Source organism: Taurulus bubalis, assembly GCF_910589615.1.
Source record: "Taurulus bubalis genome assembly, chromosome: 7".
In the NCBI taxonomy this organism is placed as follows: Eukaryota; Metazoa; Chordata; class Actinopteri; order Perciformes; family Cottidae; genus Taurulus; species Taurulus bubalis.
Window position 1 is genome coordinate 3,033,377 of NC_136595.1, and position 21,880 is coordinate 3,055,256.

The 21,880-nt window shown below is 38.5% G+C and overlaps 1 protein-coding gene across 1 annotated transcript in view; it reads left to right on the forward strand.

Annotated features, from left to right (window-relative positions):
* Window positions 1–6,697: 6,697 nt before the first annotated feature.
* naaladl2 (N-acetylated alpha-linked acidic dipeptidase like 2) overlaps window positions 6,698–21,880 on the forward strand; it is a gene marked incomplete at both ends in the record, with an annotated part of 281,105 nt that continues 265,922 nt past the window's right edge. The window contains 3 exons of the mRNA XM_079221477.1: window positions 6,698–6,866; window positions 7,502–7,679; window positions 9,227–9,388. Coding sequence (XP_079077603.1) covers window positions 6,698–6,866; window positions 7,502–7,679; window positions 9,227–9,388 — 509 coding nt within the window. The remainder of the gene's footprint in view (window positions 6,867–7,501; window positions 7,680–9,226; window positions 9,389–21,880) is intronic.

Below are 21,880 nucleotides of genomic sequence, written 5' to 3' on the forward strand. Positions count from 1 at the left end.
AACAATTAATGGAGCGAATTGTAGCGGCTCTACCTCAGACTCCAGTGATGATGGGACCGTCACCTTACTTATTAAGATCAGGTCCCGGAAGGTGTGCATATAGCAGTACAACAGCACTGTCAACTGTTGTTGCACTTTGAGATGAAGCTGTGAGCTCAAGGAGCAACATTTTGTTGTTATCCTAAAACCAGGATGGGGATTGCAGTCTTAAAAATTCAGTGACCCATCCAGCTGAGACGACAGGCACAAGTTGCTCCTCACTCCATGATTTATTGAAAAAGGGCTTTGAAGTATGGTTATGTGTGGGTCACAGCCATCAGCCATCAACATCATCTAACCAGAAACGACAAGGAGGCAGCGGAGCACCAGTCAGAGGGGGACTAACAAATACCTTAGTTTAGAACTGGTCCAGGGACTTCATGTGAGAAATTAGTGTTGATGTGCTGCTCTGGTGTCACACCACGGTTCTAAAGCTGCTTTCAAATGTAGTCCTGTCCTTACTTACTGCAGCAGAATGCTCCAAAAAAATGATATGTTTTATAATAATCCAGTTTCTTTCAATACAATTTGGTTTGCCCTTTTAAGAAGTTAAAATAATATTCAACTCTACACTACATTGTACAAGCATCTGCCTAATCAGCATTCTCTTGTTCAGCATTAGAATTTGAACTTAGATGCATGCTAATATTGCCGATTTATACAAACAAAGACGTATACCACCAGAATGATTGGATGTTATGAAGTCATTACAAATAATTGTATAATATAATAATTCTGTAAATAATGTATTTCCTCCCTTATGTCAAGATACTAACTTATTGTACCCCAAAATAACAACACTTACAAAATGTTCTCAAAGCATTACAAAATGTGCAGCTGTCTACTTCTAATACATTTACCCGACAGACACATGTTTCTAGTTGCTTTACAAAATATATAGTAATTAAAATCGAAGGAATTCATATTAATTTAACTATCAAGCATTATAAATGACAAACATACCAGTATTGTTTCTCTCCTGTTGCCATACATATATACTACTACTGTAAATAATTTAAGGAGATCCCTCCCTCTTCCTTCTTAAGATTACATTATTGTCTTTGAGCACATTGAGTCTAAAGGTGATTATGGGATTTACAGCCCATGACCATCTTCTTGTAAGTTGCAGTAGATCACCAAGAGATATGCTGCATGTCTTTAAAGATCCAACACTGTAATCCTTTGATTTGTGACTGAACATTAATATTTTAAGAATTATTACTTTCGAGGGGGTGTTCAACAATGTGTCAAGGCTGGCAGAGAGAGGAGGATGGAGAGGACTAGGGCTGCAACTAACGATTATTTTAATAATCGATTAATCGGTTGATTATTTTTTCGATTAATCGATGAATCGGATAAAAAAGCAAAAAAACATTAATTTCCAACCCATTGTTCAAAAACAGAAGTGACAGTGCAAATTCACAGTGCAAAACATGTTCAGAAAGCACAAACAGGTTGCTCCTTGAACATCCCTGAGCTGTTAATTAAACAAATTAGATTAAAATGGACTAACACTAAAAACATACACATGTATGCTTTACATCTGCCTTTTTACTGTAATTGATCTCCTTGGAGTAGAGGCTGCTTTAGCATGCCCTGCTTTATCAATATGTATGAAACACTGGGACAGTGGGAAGCTGTACTGCTCCTCTCACGTCTGTTTTGACCGAAGCCTCCAGGCCCAGCTCCACCTCATCTCAGCTCTGCATCAAGCTGCTCTGCATATAGAGTAGAGGGAAATGAAGCCGCTGTAGACGCTTAACGCTGGTTGGCCAAGACTCGACACGTCACATCCAAGATGTTCTATTTTTGCTAAGATCACGACTGGCGGCTCTGCGCCGCTCTTTTTTTCTTCTCCGCGACTTTATGACTGCCGTAATAATCGCGCGACACAACAAATCGATAATGAAATTCGTTGCCAACACTTTCGCTAATCGATTTTTATCGATTCGTTGTTGCAGCCCTAGAGAGGACCAGCATAGACAGATTTTGGATGTATTATGCATTCGCCATTTAATTGTATGTGTTGTTATTTTGGAAACACTGGACAACACGTATTAATATCTCCAATGAATTTAAGAAAGGGATGGGTCTCATGTAATTACTGAGAATGCAGATTCTTGGAAGCACTGTGCAACAACACACACTGGAATGTACAATTGAACCCGTAACCCAAGGCATAATATTGATGTTTAGATTAAGTCCAGTCACAAAGTTCGTTTGTTTTTCTTTTAACGTTAAACAGGAGGTTAGGATGGGGAAAAATGTGATTGTTTGATGATTGTATGCAATATTTGTCCCCAAGGCCATTTGTTTTTACTCAAGACATACATCTGTGAAACTGAGTGACAAATATGAAGTTTTTGCTGTTTCTTGCGAACTTGATTTGGGAAGATTTTCCGATGCAGATTGATATTGTGGTGTTGGTCTGAGTATTTCTGGATTCACGACACACTGTATGTGTGATTGAGTCAAAATAAACTACAGTTTTGGTAATGAAGGAACATTTCACCCAATGCAGCCTTGTGACTCATTGACATGTCTTTTATAGTTACAACAACAATACAGAGGAATACGCTTTACCAGGCTGTGGATGCTTGTTAGTTATACTTATTAGTGGGATCACTTCTTTGTTGGTTTTGGACTTTTTATGACATGTGACACAAATGTAGAATATACGCTTCTATTGCTCCCACGTGGAGGAAGTGTTTGCATTGTGCATAATGTTTAAATGGAGCAATGCTGAGTTAACCAAATCATTTGAATCAACTCCTGAAACAACCTCATTGAAACTTGTAGGAGTTAATTGACACATTTTCATGATTTTGTCAGTGACTAGTCTTCAGTGATTATTTGGATGTGTCCTGATAAAACAGAGAGAAAGTTGAAGCAGACACAGCAGGATCTGGTGCAAATATAAATAAATATGTACATACAACAAAATACAATGAATACAATCTACTTACAAGGTTCCCCCTCTCCAACAGTGATATGTATATGTAGTGTGTGTGACTGTAACAGGAGGTCAGCAGTTAAATTAACTTTTGTTCCATTTTACTGAGAGGATCCTTTATCTGCATTAAGCGAGAAGTAATGAAAGTGTGGTGGAGCATTGAAGATTGATGCCAGGGAACCTCTTCCCTCTGCTTTTTACCCTTTCTCCTTCATCTTTAAACGCTCTTCCCTACCTTCCTTTTTTCAACGGTTGTGCTTTGTTGCTCTGGCACCTCTATCTTTTTTATCATCATTGTGTCTATCGTACCTTCTCTCTCGGACTCTTCCTCTCTTGTCTCTTACCGTGTATCCCTTTCTACCCTTTCTGTCTCCATCTCTTTTTGAATTTGCTATGTTAAACAAAAGTGGCTACTCTGTCTAAACTAAGACACATCAGCAATCGCTCACACATCTGTGAGCTGGCTGCTGTGGATCGGGTGATGAAGCGGGTCATACACTGTGTGTGTGTGTGTGTGTGTGTGTGTGTGTGAATGGGTGAATGTTGACATGTAGTGTTAAGAGCTTTGATTGTTTGGAAGACTGAAAAAACATGGCATGGATCTAAGTCCATTCACCATTTACCTATTACCAATTGATATGGAATGTCATCAGTATCACCAGAAATAATTATATTATTGTGTACTTCTTTGAGTAGCGGACAACAATGGTGTAACAATTGACAAACAATTGTGCAAGAAAAGTTACAAACATATCCTTTGTGATGCTTTTCAGTTGTTGCTACATTATTAGCACTACATATAGTGAAGCTCTGGGCCAGATGTGCCTGCGGCAGGGCTTTGTTATTATCATATACAGTATAGTTATTGTTGTTAGTGGCCATAATAATAAAATGATAAAATGCCATTGAAATGTTGAGAAAATAAATAATTACATTTATTTTGGTCGCGCGACAGGAAAAAGAGAGTAAATGTCACACTCATGCACGATTAACGGGATTGGTTTGAGCATATTCCAGAATCTGAGTCAACTGCTGTTTTCAACGTGTTATATTTATTTTCTAAGCACTTTGATAATAATCAATCAATTACAATGTTATCAATTACATCTAGACATTTTCTTTCTTTTTTCAAAGTTGTGAATCACTGCAACCACAAGGGGAGCAAACAGTCTCAAATGTGCAGAAAAATTAGCTTACACACACACACACAGGACCGACCGCATTTGGTAATTAATCCTGTAATGACGACAGTAATGATCCGAAACCATATAATGTTAAGCAAACTGAATACTCATACAGTACAGTCATGCAGTATCAATGTTTGTCTTTGTACACACGTTGTACATTAATTACCATTACCAATTACAAATACAGTTTAAAAGAAAACTAATTCAGCCTCAGTTACGTTTGCTCACAACATCATGAGGACATTTATTGACTAGAAAAGCGCTATACAAGTGCAGGTCCATTTACCATTTTGATTTAATTGAAATTTAGCACATATTCTTGTAAAAAGATTACCTTATATTTCCCTGACACAATTCCTGTTTTACCCCAAAAACCAAGGCTACCATGTGTATTGGTGAAACCTGATACAGACGTAAGAAAATAAAGTTAACATAACTTTATCAGTAGAAAGACTTGGAGACGGTGCTTTTAAGGCATTTGGAGACTTGATTAGAACCTAAACATTATAAGAATATCCTCAATGCACCCGACCCCAATGCCTACACATACGAGTGGTGGGCCCACTGTGTGGCAGCTCCATGGAGATTGTTTGAACTATGCCTGAGCGAGCCCCATGTTTCAAAGCCCAGCCAGCACACAGCTCCCCTCCTAGGTCTGGCTCCACATGGGGGCACTGGTTTCCCTTTTCAGTCGAGGTCCTACAACCTCCACTTTGGGAGACCCTACCAGGAGCTATTTCCCCTGATAACGTTGCTCTCAGAGTCACTGGGGTACACAAATCCCACTACCACATTACTGTAGCGATTCATTTAAAGGTATAAAGGTTTTCCAGGGACGTCCAACTGGTTCCAGAGTAGTCCAAGTAAATGCTGGAAGGATAAAAAGCCTATATCTCAACTGGTCTGGGAACGCTTCAGGGTCCCCCTGGAAGACCTGGAAACTCCTGTTGTGGAGAGGGACGTCAGGAAAGGCCTGCTGCCCCACGCCCCGGCTGCGAAAAAGAGGCAAAAAATAGATGGTGTAATCAAAGCTAGCAAAATATCATCTTCACTAAACTTTAAGCTTTACAACAGTTTCGGGTGAGGCTTGTTTTGTTTTTTTACCTCTTGCTTTGACTCCAGTTGGTTTGAGCCTACTGATTGTTGGTGTAAAGTGACACGTTTTCAGTTCATGGTGGACTTTGATGATGGAGAGAATAAAAAGGACTGATAAACGTGATGACATATCAAGACACAAGCTAGGAGGTTTTAAATAGCTGCTCTCCAGTCAGATGTGTCAGGCCTGGTGAGGTTTAATGATGCTGTTTAGGTGCTGTATTGAACCCAGAGCTGGTTTATTCTCACACACACACACACACACACACACACACACACACACACACCACACACACACACACACACACACTATGCCTCGTCCTAACTTCCGTCCCCTCGCAATCACATTAAAGTGTGTAAATGTATCACAGCACCTTGTGGTACTTTCAGTCGTCATAATCGTGTGCTGATAGGCCCTGGTCAGTCACTTAGCCCAAGTAGCTATTAACCACACTTAATGCATTTTCTTTTATATCCAGCACTAATGCATCATGTCAAATGAGTGAAATGAGAAGGCTTAACTGACCCAAGTGGCTGATACCAGGCTTTCTACACACACTGCCTGGGTTAGGTATAGAGAGTACGGATTGCAAATGTCAACATGCATTATACTGATGAGGAATAGTCAGTTCGTAGCTTTACATAGCAAGTTGCCCCATCATTTTTACCAGTCACTTTATCGCACTTACATCTTATAATCAATTTTTAACAAGAGAAGAATCTTGCCCAGAAAGGATATGATGATGATGTGTTTCAGTTCGGAACACGCATATAAAACAGCTCCTGATTCAGGCTCTTGTACAAACGTATCGTTGTCTAACAAAAAAGATTCACCTTGCTATTCATTTGCCCTAAATGCAATCTGAGATGCCTTCAAACTCATGAATATGTTACTCACAGTGGGCTTCCTGTATCCTATTTCATCATCTCACTCATAATGGACAGAATGTCCACAGGGCTATTCCAGTTACTGTTGGCTTCATGCTTTGGAATAGAAGTTGTCAAGAGTTGAGGTTAGAATTAGTTATAACCCATGTTTGCCATGTTTAAAATTCCATCCTGTAGCCATTGGTAACAATATTGAGTATGGAAAAGCATAAGCAAATGAAGAGATAGAATTTCATCGAGGCCTTAGCGTCTGCGCCTCCTTACGCAGTCGGGTTTAGAGACAATGTTTGTAGTCTGAAAAGTGAAACTGAAGTGGAAGTGCCTAAAATGTCCTTTCTAATAGCCAGGGGGCATCTTCTTCAGTTTGCAAAAAAACCTCAGAAGACTATAAAGCAAAGACCATAAAGCAGGGTATGCTTCAGGGCGAAGCTGTGGTGGTGAGAGTAAATTGACTTTTGAGCGCCTCTCTAGTCTTGCTACCCCTCAAAGTGCTTATCGTCTTAGAATTTGATTTATTTTAAATCCAGGTGACAACATGGCATACAGGAAGGTGTGTGACGCCCAGGGTGGCCCAATGGTCAGTGAGGTTCTGCACTGCTCCGGAGGGCTGGATCTCGACTGGGACCTGGACAAAGAGGAGCTGCAGGAACCAGGACCCAGCATGGACCGCATGCAGTTGCAACATGTAGACTGCCAGAGATCAGGTAGGGTTTGCTTTAATTGGTATACACTTACAAATAATAATACTTGTGCCATTTAAGATATCTGCTCATTTGGTAAAGATATTTTTTGTATGACTTAAGGATGCTCATAATAAACATACAGTACGATTCAGTGTTTTTCAACGAATATTTATCTCTTGCTTCCGATGTTGTTTCGCACAGAATGTCTTCAGAAACTAATTTGAAATAACCTGTCACTGTGGAGAAATATTTCCTGAGTTTGCCTCTGCCAGGAGCTATTAAAGAAATACACTTCTTACGTAACCTAAAGCGAGACTTGATTTCCTCAGCTTTGAAAGACTGTTTTAAATTGTGCCTGGAGTTCTGTATCAGCAGTAGTTTTTCGTCCTCAAAATTGCTTTCTCAAGCAAGGGGGCTGGAGACTCAAAACTAGGCAATATATTTCTAACACAAATTGACAGTTTCTTTTCAACATTGCAGTTGGTGTTTGTTTCTAGTAAGTTACTAGAAACCAACAAACATGTGCTTCTGGTAGGAAAGATTGTGATCATGCAGTCTGGGTCAATTTGACCCATAATATACTAGATGTAATTCATTTTCAGAATGCTAGGTGGGTAAGACCTTATTTTCATATTTCTCACTGCCAACACTTGCAGGGTGTTCAGACCCCGGCCCTGATCCTGACCCTGAGCTGATGGAGCCCATCCAGCAGTCTGTGTCAGTTTCACCACATGGACGGTTTGAACGACTCCAGGAAGATCCTAACTACATATCCCACTTCACCAGGGCTCCAGGCCATAAAGGCCAACGGCAACTCCACTGCTTCCTGTTCAGGTAATCCAGGGACTGCTGAAGTAGCCTTTGTAGCCAGATATTTCCTGCTGTGTGTACTAAAGGTGATATTTACAACTTGTAGGCTATGTGTTCCAGTGATCTGCTACAGTAGAAATAGTAGGTGTCATTGAATCTATTAACATGAATGATTGGATCAGCACTTTAAGGGTGAGGGCTAAAGAAAAAGGGGGACCAGGAACTATGAAGCTGTTAAAAGTATCCACGTAGACTTTATACGGTCCTAGTCACCACATTGATGTGACCTAACATAACTCTGTTGCAACTAATGTAGCCTTTGATTAAGTGGCGATCAGTCTTGTGATTGTCAGAAAACACTGAATGAGCAAAGAAACATTATAAGAGAAGTTGTGGCCTTCCTTTGCCAACAGGCATCATCCAAACCTGCATTGTTTAGTCCACGACATTCTAATCTTTCATTATTTACTGCTGAAGCATTATTATTATTTATAAAAAAATTAAAAATGTAAACCTCTAATTAACATAAGTGTACCAAACACAATTATGTTGTATCTTCTTACTGTATATCGAGGTCAGGCTCGTGCCAACATTGCATGATGGGAGGCCTTGATTTCGATGTAGAATTAATTTCAACTCTTCCTTGGCCAGCTTGGACCTTCATCCCAGTTTGCATCATCACTGATTTGAATCCTACAGCGTTACAATCTTCAAAGAAACCTCATTTTCATCAATGAAATCACATTTCAATGAATTTATACCACTTTTTTGAGGAAGGAAATAAGAGGAGTAAGGCAAAGCATCTTGAAAAGTTACACATTTGCTTTTAAAATAAATGCTTTGGAGTAGATTTAATTTATGCCAATGTGGAGAGGGATTCATGTGGAAAGGCACTGATAATTATTAAAAGAAACTTTAATGTGTAAAATACAAGAACATAATTTGGCATGACAAATAAATGTGATAAGATTGTGGATCCTGATCCTGCCTGGAAAAAATTGTGATGTGTTATTTTTGCCATATCCCTCACCCTAGTCATGATCGACACATCTATGAAATTAACCAGTTTACACATATCAGGCTTCTAAAAATATTCGCCTTTATCAAATATAGAGAACTTTTCTTTGTCTCCTCACTGCTAAAACTACGAATCATCTTAAATGACAATAATGCTTGGTTGTGCTTCTTCCCATAAATATCACAGTCATTCTATATATCTATTATCCTGTGTATTGCATCAGGGACTCCAGCAGAGAGGGTCATAGTCAGGTCTTACTAGAACATCCACACCCGCTATTGATCAGTGTTGCCCCCATTTAAAAAAAAAGATTTCATAAGAAAGTTCAGGTCATGCATGCTTTCCTTCTTGACCTTGGAAACAGTAGTTTAATGAAGGTGAAATGAAGTCAAGGTCCATTTTCTAGCTTTTTCCAGAACATCTTACCTGCGGTTTCAGAAGTTTATGCAAAACAAATGTGAGATGCTAATGAAAGCTTCAAAAATATAAGCGAGCAAGTGTACATAATATATTCTGTTGATTAATTTCTGACCATTCCCTAAATCTTCAAAAGGTACTTCCTGGCAGGGGTGGGCCTTTTTGTGCTGGGTCTCCTGATTGGCTGGTTCACTCACACACCTACTATCAAACCACCGGCTCCTCCATCCGACAGCTCAGACTTGCTGGAGGAGCTGCTGAGAAGAATCACGGCTGACAAGATAGCCGCTCTTCATAGGTAAGCTCCCAACTTGAGCTAATTTGTATTTTCTTATTTTGCTGTGTTCAAGACCTTTTGGGGTTACAGCATCTGCAAAAACTGTCATCAACTTTTCTTGGGCTACAGCAGTGGTTCTCAAACTGTGGGGCGCGACCCTCTAGTGTGGGGGAGATGCAGATTCTTCATTTTTTTTTAAATATCCTTTGTTAATCCCACAGTGGGGAAATTATTCTCTGCATTTTACTCATCCTTAGTAATTAAGGGGCAGTATGCTGCTGTGAAGCTCTGGGGCGTCAGGGTCTTGCTAAAGGACACATGGAGAACAGGATGAACCGCTACCTTGTGGTTTCATGACGAACACTCTCTCCATGAACATGATAACTTTACATAGTACAAAAGTACAAAGTACACAGACATACAACATCATTAATAAATACATGGAGAAATGCCTGTACTTTCGTGGAAATGTTTACGTTACTCCGTTAACAGGTTACGCTGCGCATGCGCGACCCGCCGATTCTTGCCGTTTTGCTAAAAGCCTCCATGAGATCTCCGTGAGGTCTTTTCTGCTGTTGCGTCTCTGAAAACAGAATATAGATCTCAGCTCAATATTGAGAAGCCGTATCAAATCTACAACCCTGTTTAAAAAATATTTGCAGAGGAAAGCACCTCACTGCAGCCACTAATACTGATACAACGGGATGCTCACACATCTGCACTCATTTAGTTTTGCACAGGTTGAACATTATTGTTGTTATCTTGAAAATATATTTCGTGCAAAACAGGTTATTTGCAGCCACAATAGGTAATTTGTTTGCCAAATATTATTTTTTTCCCAGATATAACTTTATTTGCATTGTTCTGACAAAGTGATTGCACGTGTTATTAGTTTTTGTCTGATGGAGCAATCTGGTTTACTTAAAAGGGATTTCAATTTTCTTTATTCTATTATTTGAAAAAGCACGGATGGAGGAGTCACATTTTGTTACAATCTTGTTGGGGCGGTGGGGCCCGAACATTTTCTTCCTCCGTGACAGAAAAAGTTGGAGAACCACTGGGCTACAGAAATTGCTCAGAAGGGCAATTTTGTTCTTTTTAATAAAAAAATATACTTTAGATCCTCAACCGAATGTTTTTTTCGACAACTAATTGGTATTTAGATCTGGGAAACATCATATTGTGGGTTAAAAAGACCACTTTGTTAAAGTTACTGGAACGTTGTCATCATGGTTACAATAATAAAAACGTAGACAAGGTTAGGGAACGACAGGGGTCGTGTTGTTTAAATAAAACAATATTTTATTTTCAGTGGGACACAGGAAACCAACAGCTGTCAAGTTGTGTTGACCGACCCTCCCTATGCAGACTATACCCTTCTGACACCTTAAATCTTCCTTGACCCCAATCATAATGTCTATAGCCACTGAAGGCAATCAATGTTGTTTTCTATAATAATGACCACAATCATTTCTAAATCTCCACTAATCTATTGCTTTTTGAACTATGACCATGATATGTTCAGGAATTATTATCCAAGCAGTATTAGTTGTACACCTTCAATCAAAGATAGAGGTCTGACAACATTTATATAATTCAGTTGTTTTTAGAATAACATACTCTTGACTATTTATTTATCTTCTTACATAAGAGAGCCAGGTCATAACACATTGGTGGTTTAAATGTAGGTTTGTGGACTTGATCTTATTGATAGTGACACAGAAAGTGAATACCAGGGATAAAAGCTAAAGAAGAATAGAGAAAGATAACATGTGAGAAGAAAAAAGGATTTTAGAAAGTTGCTGGGAAAGCAAAGCAATATTGTTATAATGAGTTGAGTTGAACAGCTGTTTAAATTATGTGGCATAGAGGGGGCATGACATGATCATCCTCTTTGTCTGTTCTCCCACCTAAGTCTAAGATCACCATTATCAACGGTCTGACTTGTTGCCTTCTAGCCAGGCACTGATCTATTTATATCAAAAGAGAGACTCAGAGATAGTAGAATAGAAGCAGGAGATAAAGACTCTCCACCAGGTAGAAAATCTTTTATTTTTTTCTAGCACTGATACAAACCTCTGTCAACTCAAAACATGCCTTCTCCAAGCCAGCGGATCACAGGATGGCTGGGTGGATGTGTCTCTGTGAGATAACTGGCTTTGCCACTGAACTGAGACAATCATGTCACCATGGTTTCCCTCTCTGAGTGTTCCACATTTTTCATTATTTATTTTCTCAAATGTATATTTCAAGGTGCCAGAGACACCGATCCGTAACCGCCACAGACCCACACATATTGCATTTGAACCATTTGTGAGGATTGTGTGCGTGTTTCAGTTGATGACAGCTACTAATTAAATGAAACGGTTATTTTTCACCACCTAATCATTAATACATAATGTGTTATGGATGTAAGGTAGATATTGCCCCTCATTATCTTTTGAGTGGATGTATTGTGTTTTGACTTGTAGTTGACCTGTAACAGGGTGATTCAATTAGCTAATCAGAGATTAGGTTGTGCATACGACATGCTATTTGATCGATCTATTAAAGGGTATATATACTTTATGTGTTTTTTGCAAATCAATGCTACATATATATATATATATATATATATATATATATATATACACACATATATATATATATACATATGTATATATATATACGTATATATATACATATATATATATATATACATATATATATATATACATATATATATATATATACACATATATATATATATACACATATATATATATATATATATATATATATATACACATATATATATATACACATATATATATATACACATATATATATATATACACATATATATATATATATATATATATATATATATATATATATATATGTGTGTAGCATCAATGTATTATTATCCAACTAGATACCTTCATGTTAAGATAATAATGTTGTATCTAGCAATATTAGCTTGCTGTAGCAGTAGCTAGCTTGAAGCATCCGTGGTGATGTGTGTGGTATGTAACATTTAAGTTGCAGTTAAAAAGAGCAACATTTGAAAATAAAGTTAATCGTATTCCTAAATATCAAGTTTGTATAGATCACAATGACTCGGCATATATATATATATATATATATATATATATATATATATATATATATATATATATATATATATATATATATATACATACAAATCTAGTCTGTTATAATTGTATTACCATATTAATGTGTTTACTTCTTGTGTGCATATTTGATTGGTATTCAAATGATTTTAAAATGAAATAGGCATTGTTCTTAAGAGTTTTATTTTCGCCTCATTATGAGACTGAGAATAAGACAAGCAAGAGTGAGACAGTGGCAAGTGAAATAGACACATACAATGAGCTATGAAGACAGAGAAGGATTGAAGCGAAATAGATGGAGACTAAGGAGACAGTGAGGAGCATATTTTAACAGCTTTGCATGACGAGACAGGGAAAATATCTTGATGTGAATTAATTGCTGTTTTGTTTGTGGGATTCTCAATATGTGACTAAGTGATTGTTGTATCTGCATGAGAAACTCTAAATTCAACGGATGACGCTCAACATGTGATTGGTTTTGAGAGACTTAAGAATTATGTTTCCCCTCAATAGGTGTGTCAAGGCCAAAAACAGCAGACTTTTTCCTAGTTTATCACTGTAGAAACTACACATTTAATTATTGTTCAATTCAAACTTCAAAGAGGTTTCTAAAGTATGTAGAACTACTTTGAGAGAAACTGGATTAAGTTCAAATCCCTGGAAGATGGTTTCCCACTGCTGGTATCTTGGGCCGTCTAAATCCCTTCTGCTAAATATACTTCTGTAATAAATGTGATCTTAAAGCTATAGGGAAGCGCATCAGAGCATTTTATGGCTTTTGTTTCTCTACATACAGGCCCACACTTAATTTGTGAATATTGATTTTGTTGAGCGTTAATAAGGGGTAATCCTTGAGCTGCGGTTTTGGAGCTGCCGGCTATATGTAGTTGCTACTGATTCTGGCTGGATGATGTCTTGGGGTGACAAATGTTTATTAATTTGATATGGATCGTGTTCTGCTGGCACTAGGACAACTAGCGTCATGGATAACTATATTGTTTGTGGTTGCTGCTGTGCATTCTTCAAGCAATATATATATATATACACATATATATATATACATATACATATATATATATATATATATATATATATATATATTTTATACATATACATATACATATATATATATATATATATATATATATATATATATATATATATATATATATATACTGTACTTGCACTGGTTTTGTGACTTTTGACTGGACCGCAGTTAAGTGGGGCCAGTAATACAGATGCAAGTCTGTGTGAGTCACTAAGTGAGTGAGTAATGATACACCATTGGTCGAGGTCAGTGAAGAGTTCACACTATTGGTTGAAAAGCGGCTTTATGTGCTGCTCTTTGGCCGTAGCCTGTGAAACCCGATACAGCAGAGAATCCTTACTGTTGTTACACATATCTCCGGACTACTCAACCGTTGTAGATCCAATACCCAACAATCTCAGATTTAATTTGAAGGGGTACACAGACCCCTTCAAATTAAATCTGGATGGTAGGAGACCCCGGGGAAGACCAAGGACACGCTGGAGGGATTATATCTCCCGGCTGGCCTTGGAACGCCTCGGGGTCCCCCAGAATGAGCTGGAAAGTACTGCGGGTGAGAGAGAAGCCTCGGTCGGCCTGCTGGACCCACTGCCACCGCGACACGACCCCGGATAAGCGGTTGAAAATGGATGGATGGGGTACACAGACGAAGCGGAAACATGGATGGAAGGCGTCGCTCTTCTTAACAGAGACAAGTGGCGTGGGCAGTTGATGAGTAGGTCATTCTCTGTCACTCTCTGGCAAAAGATGTCAGTTGAGGGTGAATGAAAAAGCAAGTTGATGAGGTGGTTTCTGAAAATATGTGTTATTATGCTTTTGACTGTTTACTTATTAGGGCCCTCGCACCGTAAACATCGGACCTAGTGTATTTCTAGGAATTATTATTCTCTAGCAAGAAACGTATTTTTGGGGGCTTTATCATATCCCAAAAGTTGTTAAATTTGACATGCATATCAAGACTGGTGAAAAATCTTAAATTTTAGGGGTCTTGCATTTGAGTATAAAAAATGTCTCTGTAGCGCCCACTAGAGTTGTTTTTACGTTCAAAAGCCTACACTTTTCCCCTCTATGATCAATTTACTTGAAATTCGACACACATGTCTGGTTCCGTCTGCTCTCCAAAAAAGAAAATCGGAGCATTAAGCTACGCCTACTTTTTCTAGATTTTCGGCCATTTTGAATTTTGTGAAAAACATAATAGGCTCGTTCGAGATGAGCCAGTTCTGCGCAGAATTGATCGGCGGAGATCGGGGCGCAATGCATGCCGGTTAGATTTGTGTCCGACTTGCTCTGACGTCATGCACACGTGATCAATGATACTCTCACGAGACTAAGCCGACCGTCGATTTCAGAGGCAGGCGCTGCAGTGGCTCTCCCCCGACTGCTTGGCCCAGTGCATGATGGGAAACGCCTGGCTCTCGCCACATCAGAGAGCTGATTGGCTCTTAGATCTGACAGCAAACACCACGTGTTGTAGAAAATTCATATTTTATGTGTAGTTGGAATACTTAACACTGGATTATTGACTATTAGTCTCATGTTTGATCTAAAAACATTTATTGTGTGGTTGTTAATACAAAATCGTATTATACAACACACATCAAAACTACTAGTAGTGTATTTCACAGGCAGACATCAAAAGACCAAAGGATGCAGCTACACACTCATTTTTACATAAATATATATTTATAAACAAATATAATAAATCCAAACGTGATCTGTAAACTACAAGTAAACAAAAGTTTGGAACTAACAGGAAGTACCTTTTTCTGTGACTTCCTGCGTATACACAGCTGACAGCTGAAAATTGTCCGACTTGATTGCAGTTTTTTGTCAACGCCTCCTGCTGCGGCCGCCTGCTCTCGTCTGGATTCCAGGCGAGGCGCAGCTCTAACGAACGAGCCTATTATTGCAAACTCCTCCTTAACACTTTGTCCAATTTTCACAAAATGTTCTGTGGATTATTATTGGTTCAATTTCATCAAAGGTTTTCAAAAGCTTGTTGATATCTCATTGTGTTTCGAATAGAAGGACCAATGAACTTCTAAGGAGAAAATTCAACAAGATATGACAAAGCATGTATTATGTTAATGTTGTCTTGTGCTTTCAGAAGTTAAAGTTCATTTACATTCATTTTTCCAACAGAGGATATTGCGTGACTCCCAGTTGAAGCAGTTCTACAGCTTAGATCGAAATTAAACTCTCACGGTTTAATTATGAGTGGCCAACATTAATTTGTTCTTTTTTTCTATTAAATCAAAAGGTACAAACAACATCAACACAAATCCCTATGGTGCATTTCAGCAAGCAACATGCGATCACTGAGCTTTAAACTCTGTCAATGTTAGCTTTCACCCATTGGTTGCGCTGCACATAATTGTAATCTGCAGTTTATATCAAAATCTCACATTTCAATTTAGATTTTATTGTATTTAATTCATACAGAAAAAAACTATCAGGAGTCCTATTAAGAATACGGGTTTATTGCTACAGTTGATTCTCACGCGCCCGATCAAAATAATATGGCAATAATGTTTCACTGACCTTGAAGGCCGGTTCGTGAAAATATCACGACACTGTGCTAGGACATCAACGGCCCTCTCGCTCTTGTTCCTCTCTCTCCAGCAGGTGGCGCCCCAGTTAAACTGGCTGGCTGCACCGCTGCACTTATTAAAAGAACAGTATGCAGGCTATACAAGCCAAATTAAACTTAGAAAATTCCATGATGTGTACAAAGGACAATTAACTTAGTATACACATATACGTGCATGCATATTTGCATATTGCTGCATTTCTTTTCCTGCGGTTTGGTGCATGTGGTATGTGAACTTGAAACACTGCCCTTGTCAACATTACACTGGGACAATATGACAGCTATATTAATAACACTGTGTTTGGTGATCCCAATAACATCAGACTGTGAATAGCAATATGATGCTGAGTAGATGAATACAAATCCCCCGCATAGTAAGTGAGACACCATCTGAACTGAGACATTATGCAATTTGAAGCAGTTACATTTATATTATTCTAATGTTCAATGTCCCAAAGTTTGGTGTTGAATATAGAGGAATCATATTTTATTCTCATGATGAAAGATGATTTCTTGCTGATGTAGAGTGATGTTGGGAGGGGGGGGCTGGGCGTGTACATAAGGAGGGAATGAGAGAAACAAGTGAAGATTGAAATGTCACACAAAATACGAACGGTTAACTAACGACTAGTACCTGAATTAATCCTGACATTTATAAATGCTTTGTAAGGCAAACCGCCTGTTAGTGAACCCTGGTTTAGGTGAATCTCCAAATAGATAGATAGATAGATATATACTTTATTAATCCTCAAGGGGAAATGGAGCGTTTATGATCTGTGTGTAGTATTTACATTTTCTCATGCTATTTATTTCACTTTTATATCACTAATGGTGTTCAATACATCCACATAAGCAGTTTCAACGTACACTAAATCAACCAAAATAATGCTTAATAATAATACTAATTATCGATCATAACTTTACACAACTTCCATCATATCTTCGCCGTCCAAACTCAGATTTGAGTCTAGACACCTCCTGTTAATGGTGAGCGCCTAAGAGAGCTTTCTACAGGGTGAGATTGACAGGTCATGAGGTAAGCAATCTTTCTGTACAGTCGCTGGGAAAACAATGCTTTGGCTGGATGACGTTGTGCTGATGCTTTGCCTGAGAAGAGATTGGAAGGTAGCATCTGAATCTGTGAATTGTGAGCTTTACGCTGAGGTCCGGCTTTTGCACGTAGGACGTTCATACCCAGGATTATTATTCATAATTCCATAATTCTCAAGCTGTTTTTTTCAAGTCTTTTCAAGTCATTATTATGGTTCTGTTCATCTTTAGTGGTTGAGTTGTGTTTGAAGCATGTAGAATTGGCTTGCTTCGTCTTGTCGCCCAGGCTTTGCTGTTTAATTTGGTATCAGGCATTACTATATTTGTTCAATATATAATTGTGTAAATTTGTCCAAAGACCTGTCGACTTGTAAATAAACCCTATATAGGGTGCTAGGTTTTTTAATAGGGGTTTGGTGGAAAAAGATGGGATCGCAACATCTTCCTCCTGGTCATGAACCATATTGGTATGCTTAGAAACACGACTGCCAGTCATTAAGACATTCATACTCCCCCCTGGGAGAGATGATGGTTTCATATGTTTGCTTTCACTTTAATGAAGCAATAAGGTACGAGAGGCAGTACTGTGTCGTGCAATAATGTACTGTTCAAGGGTGTTGTTAGGCAAACCCATGAACAATACATTATTGTAGACACAGTACTGCCTCTTGTACCTTATTGCTTTTATAATACGGTTACCTGTGACTTTATAAATAGTAATAGTAAGCTCCCACAAAATAGTTGTAGCCACCAAACGTTGTGTATCGCATTTCAGCGACAGAGAAAATAGTCCCGTATGTGTATGGCGGTTACGGGACGCACATACGGGACTATAAAACTGACTGCCTTTCTAAATCACCTTACTATAGGTGTTTCCTCTATTTACAATAAAGGAATAATCTACTGAAAATACTTACTCGCCCAAAGATTCGCAATGTGGCTCTGAAAAGATTTCAACATGGCTTTTGCAGAGAACAGCTGGATTTAGCTTTGATTTATAACCATAAGTATGTATTCTAATATTTTCTAAACCAGTCCTGCAGCATAGCAACACTTCTCTCCAGTATGTTCCACATGTTTGGTACTTCACCAATAAACCACTAAATATGCAAATTCCAGTGGAACAGTTGCAAAGAAGCAAAAGCAAGACACTGAGGTCGAGAAAATAGGCACTTGCATGCTGAAACATGGATTATACCCTAACCCTACAGACATGTAATACTTTTCATTATCATATCTGCAACCACAAAGAGTCCAGACACGTTCCATGGGGTGTCCACTTCAAGACAGGATCTCTCTTTACTTTTCATTCACATTTTCTGCCTTGATTGATTAATTCCAGGAATGGGTAATTTATGACATCACTTCCCCTAATCAGTGCCCAAAGGTAGAACTGTTATCACCGCATGAAAGTACAATCATCATCACTCATTAGGAAACGTATTACAATGTAAAGAAATGTCATCTCCACAGGCATTGCAGCCCAGAGCTGACATCACTGTGGGTGGACAAATCATCCGTATTGATGGAATTATGGCATGTAAACATGAAATGTCACCAACAAAGAGCATAGCATCACTACCGCTGGTAGAGACACACCACGAGCGAAACATAATCACAGTCATCACTGATTTTAAGAGTCTTATCACGCTCTGTAGAAAAGTAATCAATCAAGGTAAACAAATAAAAACTTTATTGGCATGGCACTTAAAAAAAGTAACACAGTGCTTAACAATGCAAAACAGACTGCACAATGACAAAGGACCAGCGTCCTCATTAAGATTAGTAAAGGACAATAAAGATAAAAGCAGTGGATCATATAAAAGAATTTTAAAAAAAAACCATAAAAATGTCTTGAAATCAAAGTATGTCCTAGCAAAAGATTTAAACACGGATGCTGATTTTGCAATCCTAAGACTTGAGAGGTAGGGTGATAAAAACAAAAACAAAGACCCATCACCCTTGGACGACCTGACTTGGGCGTGGACAATACTTTGAAGGTGCTGCCTGCATGTAAGAGGCAGGTTGTTGATATTCCAAACTGGCGGACATTGCAATCCCTAAACAATGTCACTACTTGAATGCAGGAAATACATGTTGTCTTGTATGGGTACCACATGTTTGATAAACAATTGCAATCAGTGTCCATCACAAATATACTGTGTTTACAATAGACAGTGCACACACTTAGTCTTGAGTGATTATTATGGCTTTTTCTCTTTTGTTTCCAAATAAACTGGTTTATTACATGGCGCCTTGCCCCATCATTTCTTTCGTAGCAATATGACTGTGTTCCCAAGTGTCACCACAACCAACATAAACAATGGCCACACCAAAAAAATGCAACCAATTTTGGGTTAAATCTGAATCTTTTTAAATAATTCTACATGACATGATCCTACTATTGAGTGCAAAGAATGATTGGCTATGTGCTCAGTCTCTTCCATCGCATTAACTTGAGAAGCATTGTAGAACATGTCAATGAATACAGCATGGGTTAACCCTTTGGGGGCGGGGTTTTTAATAAAATTATATCATCACAATAATACGTCACAGAGATATGGTTTAAAATCTGGCGGATATGGTTTTCACGTCCGCGTCTGAGCATCTAAACATGGGCGTGTCTTACGACGTGTGCAAAGCTTCAGTGTGAGTCAGAAGATGCCAAGCAAAGAGTCCTGAGCAAATATATTGGAGGGGACAGACGGCGCAGCTCCAGTGCCTGAAGGATTCGCTAACAAGGAGCTACCCGGAGCTAACGGGCCAGATAGCTGGCTACAGCGTTTCTGTGAGACTGAACGGTGAGTAATCAATTGTTGCCCCTATCACCGTTAACTTTCTTACAGTGAACTTAGTACGACTAGTCGTGTTGGACCGCCATTATGTGTTTGTAAGACCGTAACTAACGTGTGTTTGTTGACGATAGCTTAGCGTTAGCGCGTCACTAGATAGCCCCGTGTTGGATGTTTCCTTACGTGTCTACGACTGAACGGTGCATACTCAACTGTTGTACCGATCACCGTTAGCTTTCTTACAGTGAACTTAGTACGACCAGTAGTGTTGGACCTCCGTTAATCGTTACTACAGTAGTGTTTATGTCACGTTAGGTGCTGCTAACGAGAGCTAACGGAGATAGTTGACTACAGCTATGAACAGTTGGTAATCAACTGTTGTCTCTATCACCGTTAACTTTATTTCAGTGAACTCATACTGACTTGTATTAATGTATTTTACAGAGTGGATTCAGAGCTGTGATGGTCCAGAGGACAACATGCAGCTGCAGCAGTCTCCAGTCCGTCTGCCTGCCAACACGTCACCATAGCAGGCCTCAAAGCCAGCCACAGCTCATCATCCCCCCCACCATATAATAATACATTTGTTTTTTGACATTTATCTACATGTGTCTACCATTTTATTCATATATTCCACTGCTTTTGTGAACCAAAGACCATCACCAAAACTGATATACCACATGAGTAAAGTTATGTTTTCACAACAAATATGAACAATTTCCAAAATCAAGATTACATTTTTCAGCTTTAGTCATATTTTCTCTTTACACTTGTGTCTTGGGACAATGGTGCCTCATTATATAGATAGCTCAGATTCTTCTGTAATTTCTGTATGTATGTATCATATGCAAGTGACTTTAAAAAGAGACATTTAAAAATGATGTAAAATCAAGAAAATGAACCCAGACCCCAGAGTGTTAAAGACAGGCATGTCATCCGGTTATTCATTATCCAGATTGCACACATAGACACTGATTAGGCTACATCTAAATAATGCCACGCTTTGCTCTAAATGTGCCCTATAATACATAACGTGCAAAAAGCAACCATAGATGTGGTTTTGCATTTCCTTTTGTACGGGTCACACAGTAGTTTGATTGAGGCTGTGGAACTGTGTTGCGCTCTATGCAGCACCAAAGCCAAATCCTATTTTGAAGAATGCAGGAGTCAGAATATAACATCAAGTATCCTGGTGCTTCAAGCAGCACAGGGAACACTAGTGAACCAGAATGAGACAAACGAACAAACGCAATAAATAAGTGAAATGCATACAACAATTGAATTCTACAATGCAGCGCTTCTTTGTGCATTTGCATTATGTTGATTGCTTTGAAGGTATATGCCAGGAGGCTGATAGATGAAGTTGTGTCGCAAGAAAGACTTCAGAGCGTATTCATGCACACAACTTCAAAGATTGTTCCTCCTCATTCAGACCCTAACTAGTGTGTGAGGTTGAGAACAGTAGTACAATGTAGTGGTATTTATATATTACTTACATACATAATGTTGTGTTCATATACATTTATATAATTATACCTACCATATAACACACTTTGTCATTAAGATGAGATTGGTTAATAAGCTTCTTTATAAAAAAATGGTATTCTAACAAAATAATTAGAAGAGCCATGTGAATTGGTTTCATTGGTAGAGACCAAATGATAGATCATGTTTTATTGACATCTTTATTTAAAAATGATTGATTGATTCTACTATTTTTTTTTTTAAAGGAAAATATGAAAATCAAAGGTAGATGCTGGTAGAGTACTGTATGATGGACATGCATTTATATAGCAGTGGTCTTCCGACCACTCTCAGAGCTTTACTCTACATGTCAGATTCATAAACTGATGGCAGAGGCTGCCATACAAGGTGCCACCTGGCCATCAGGATCTAATCTAAATCTCATTCACACAC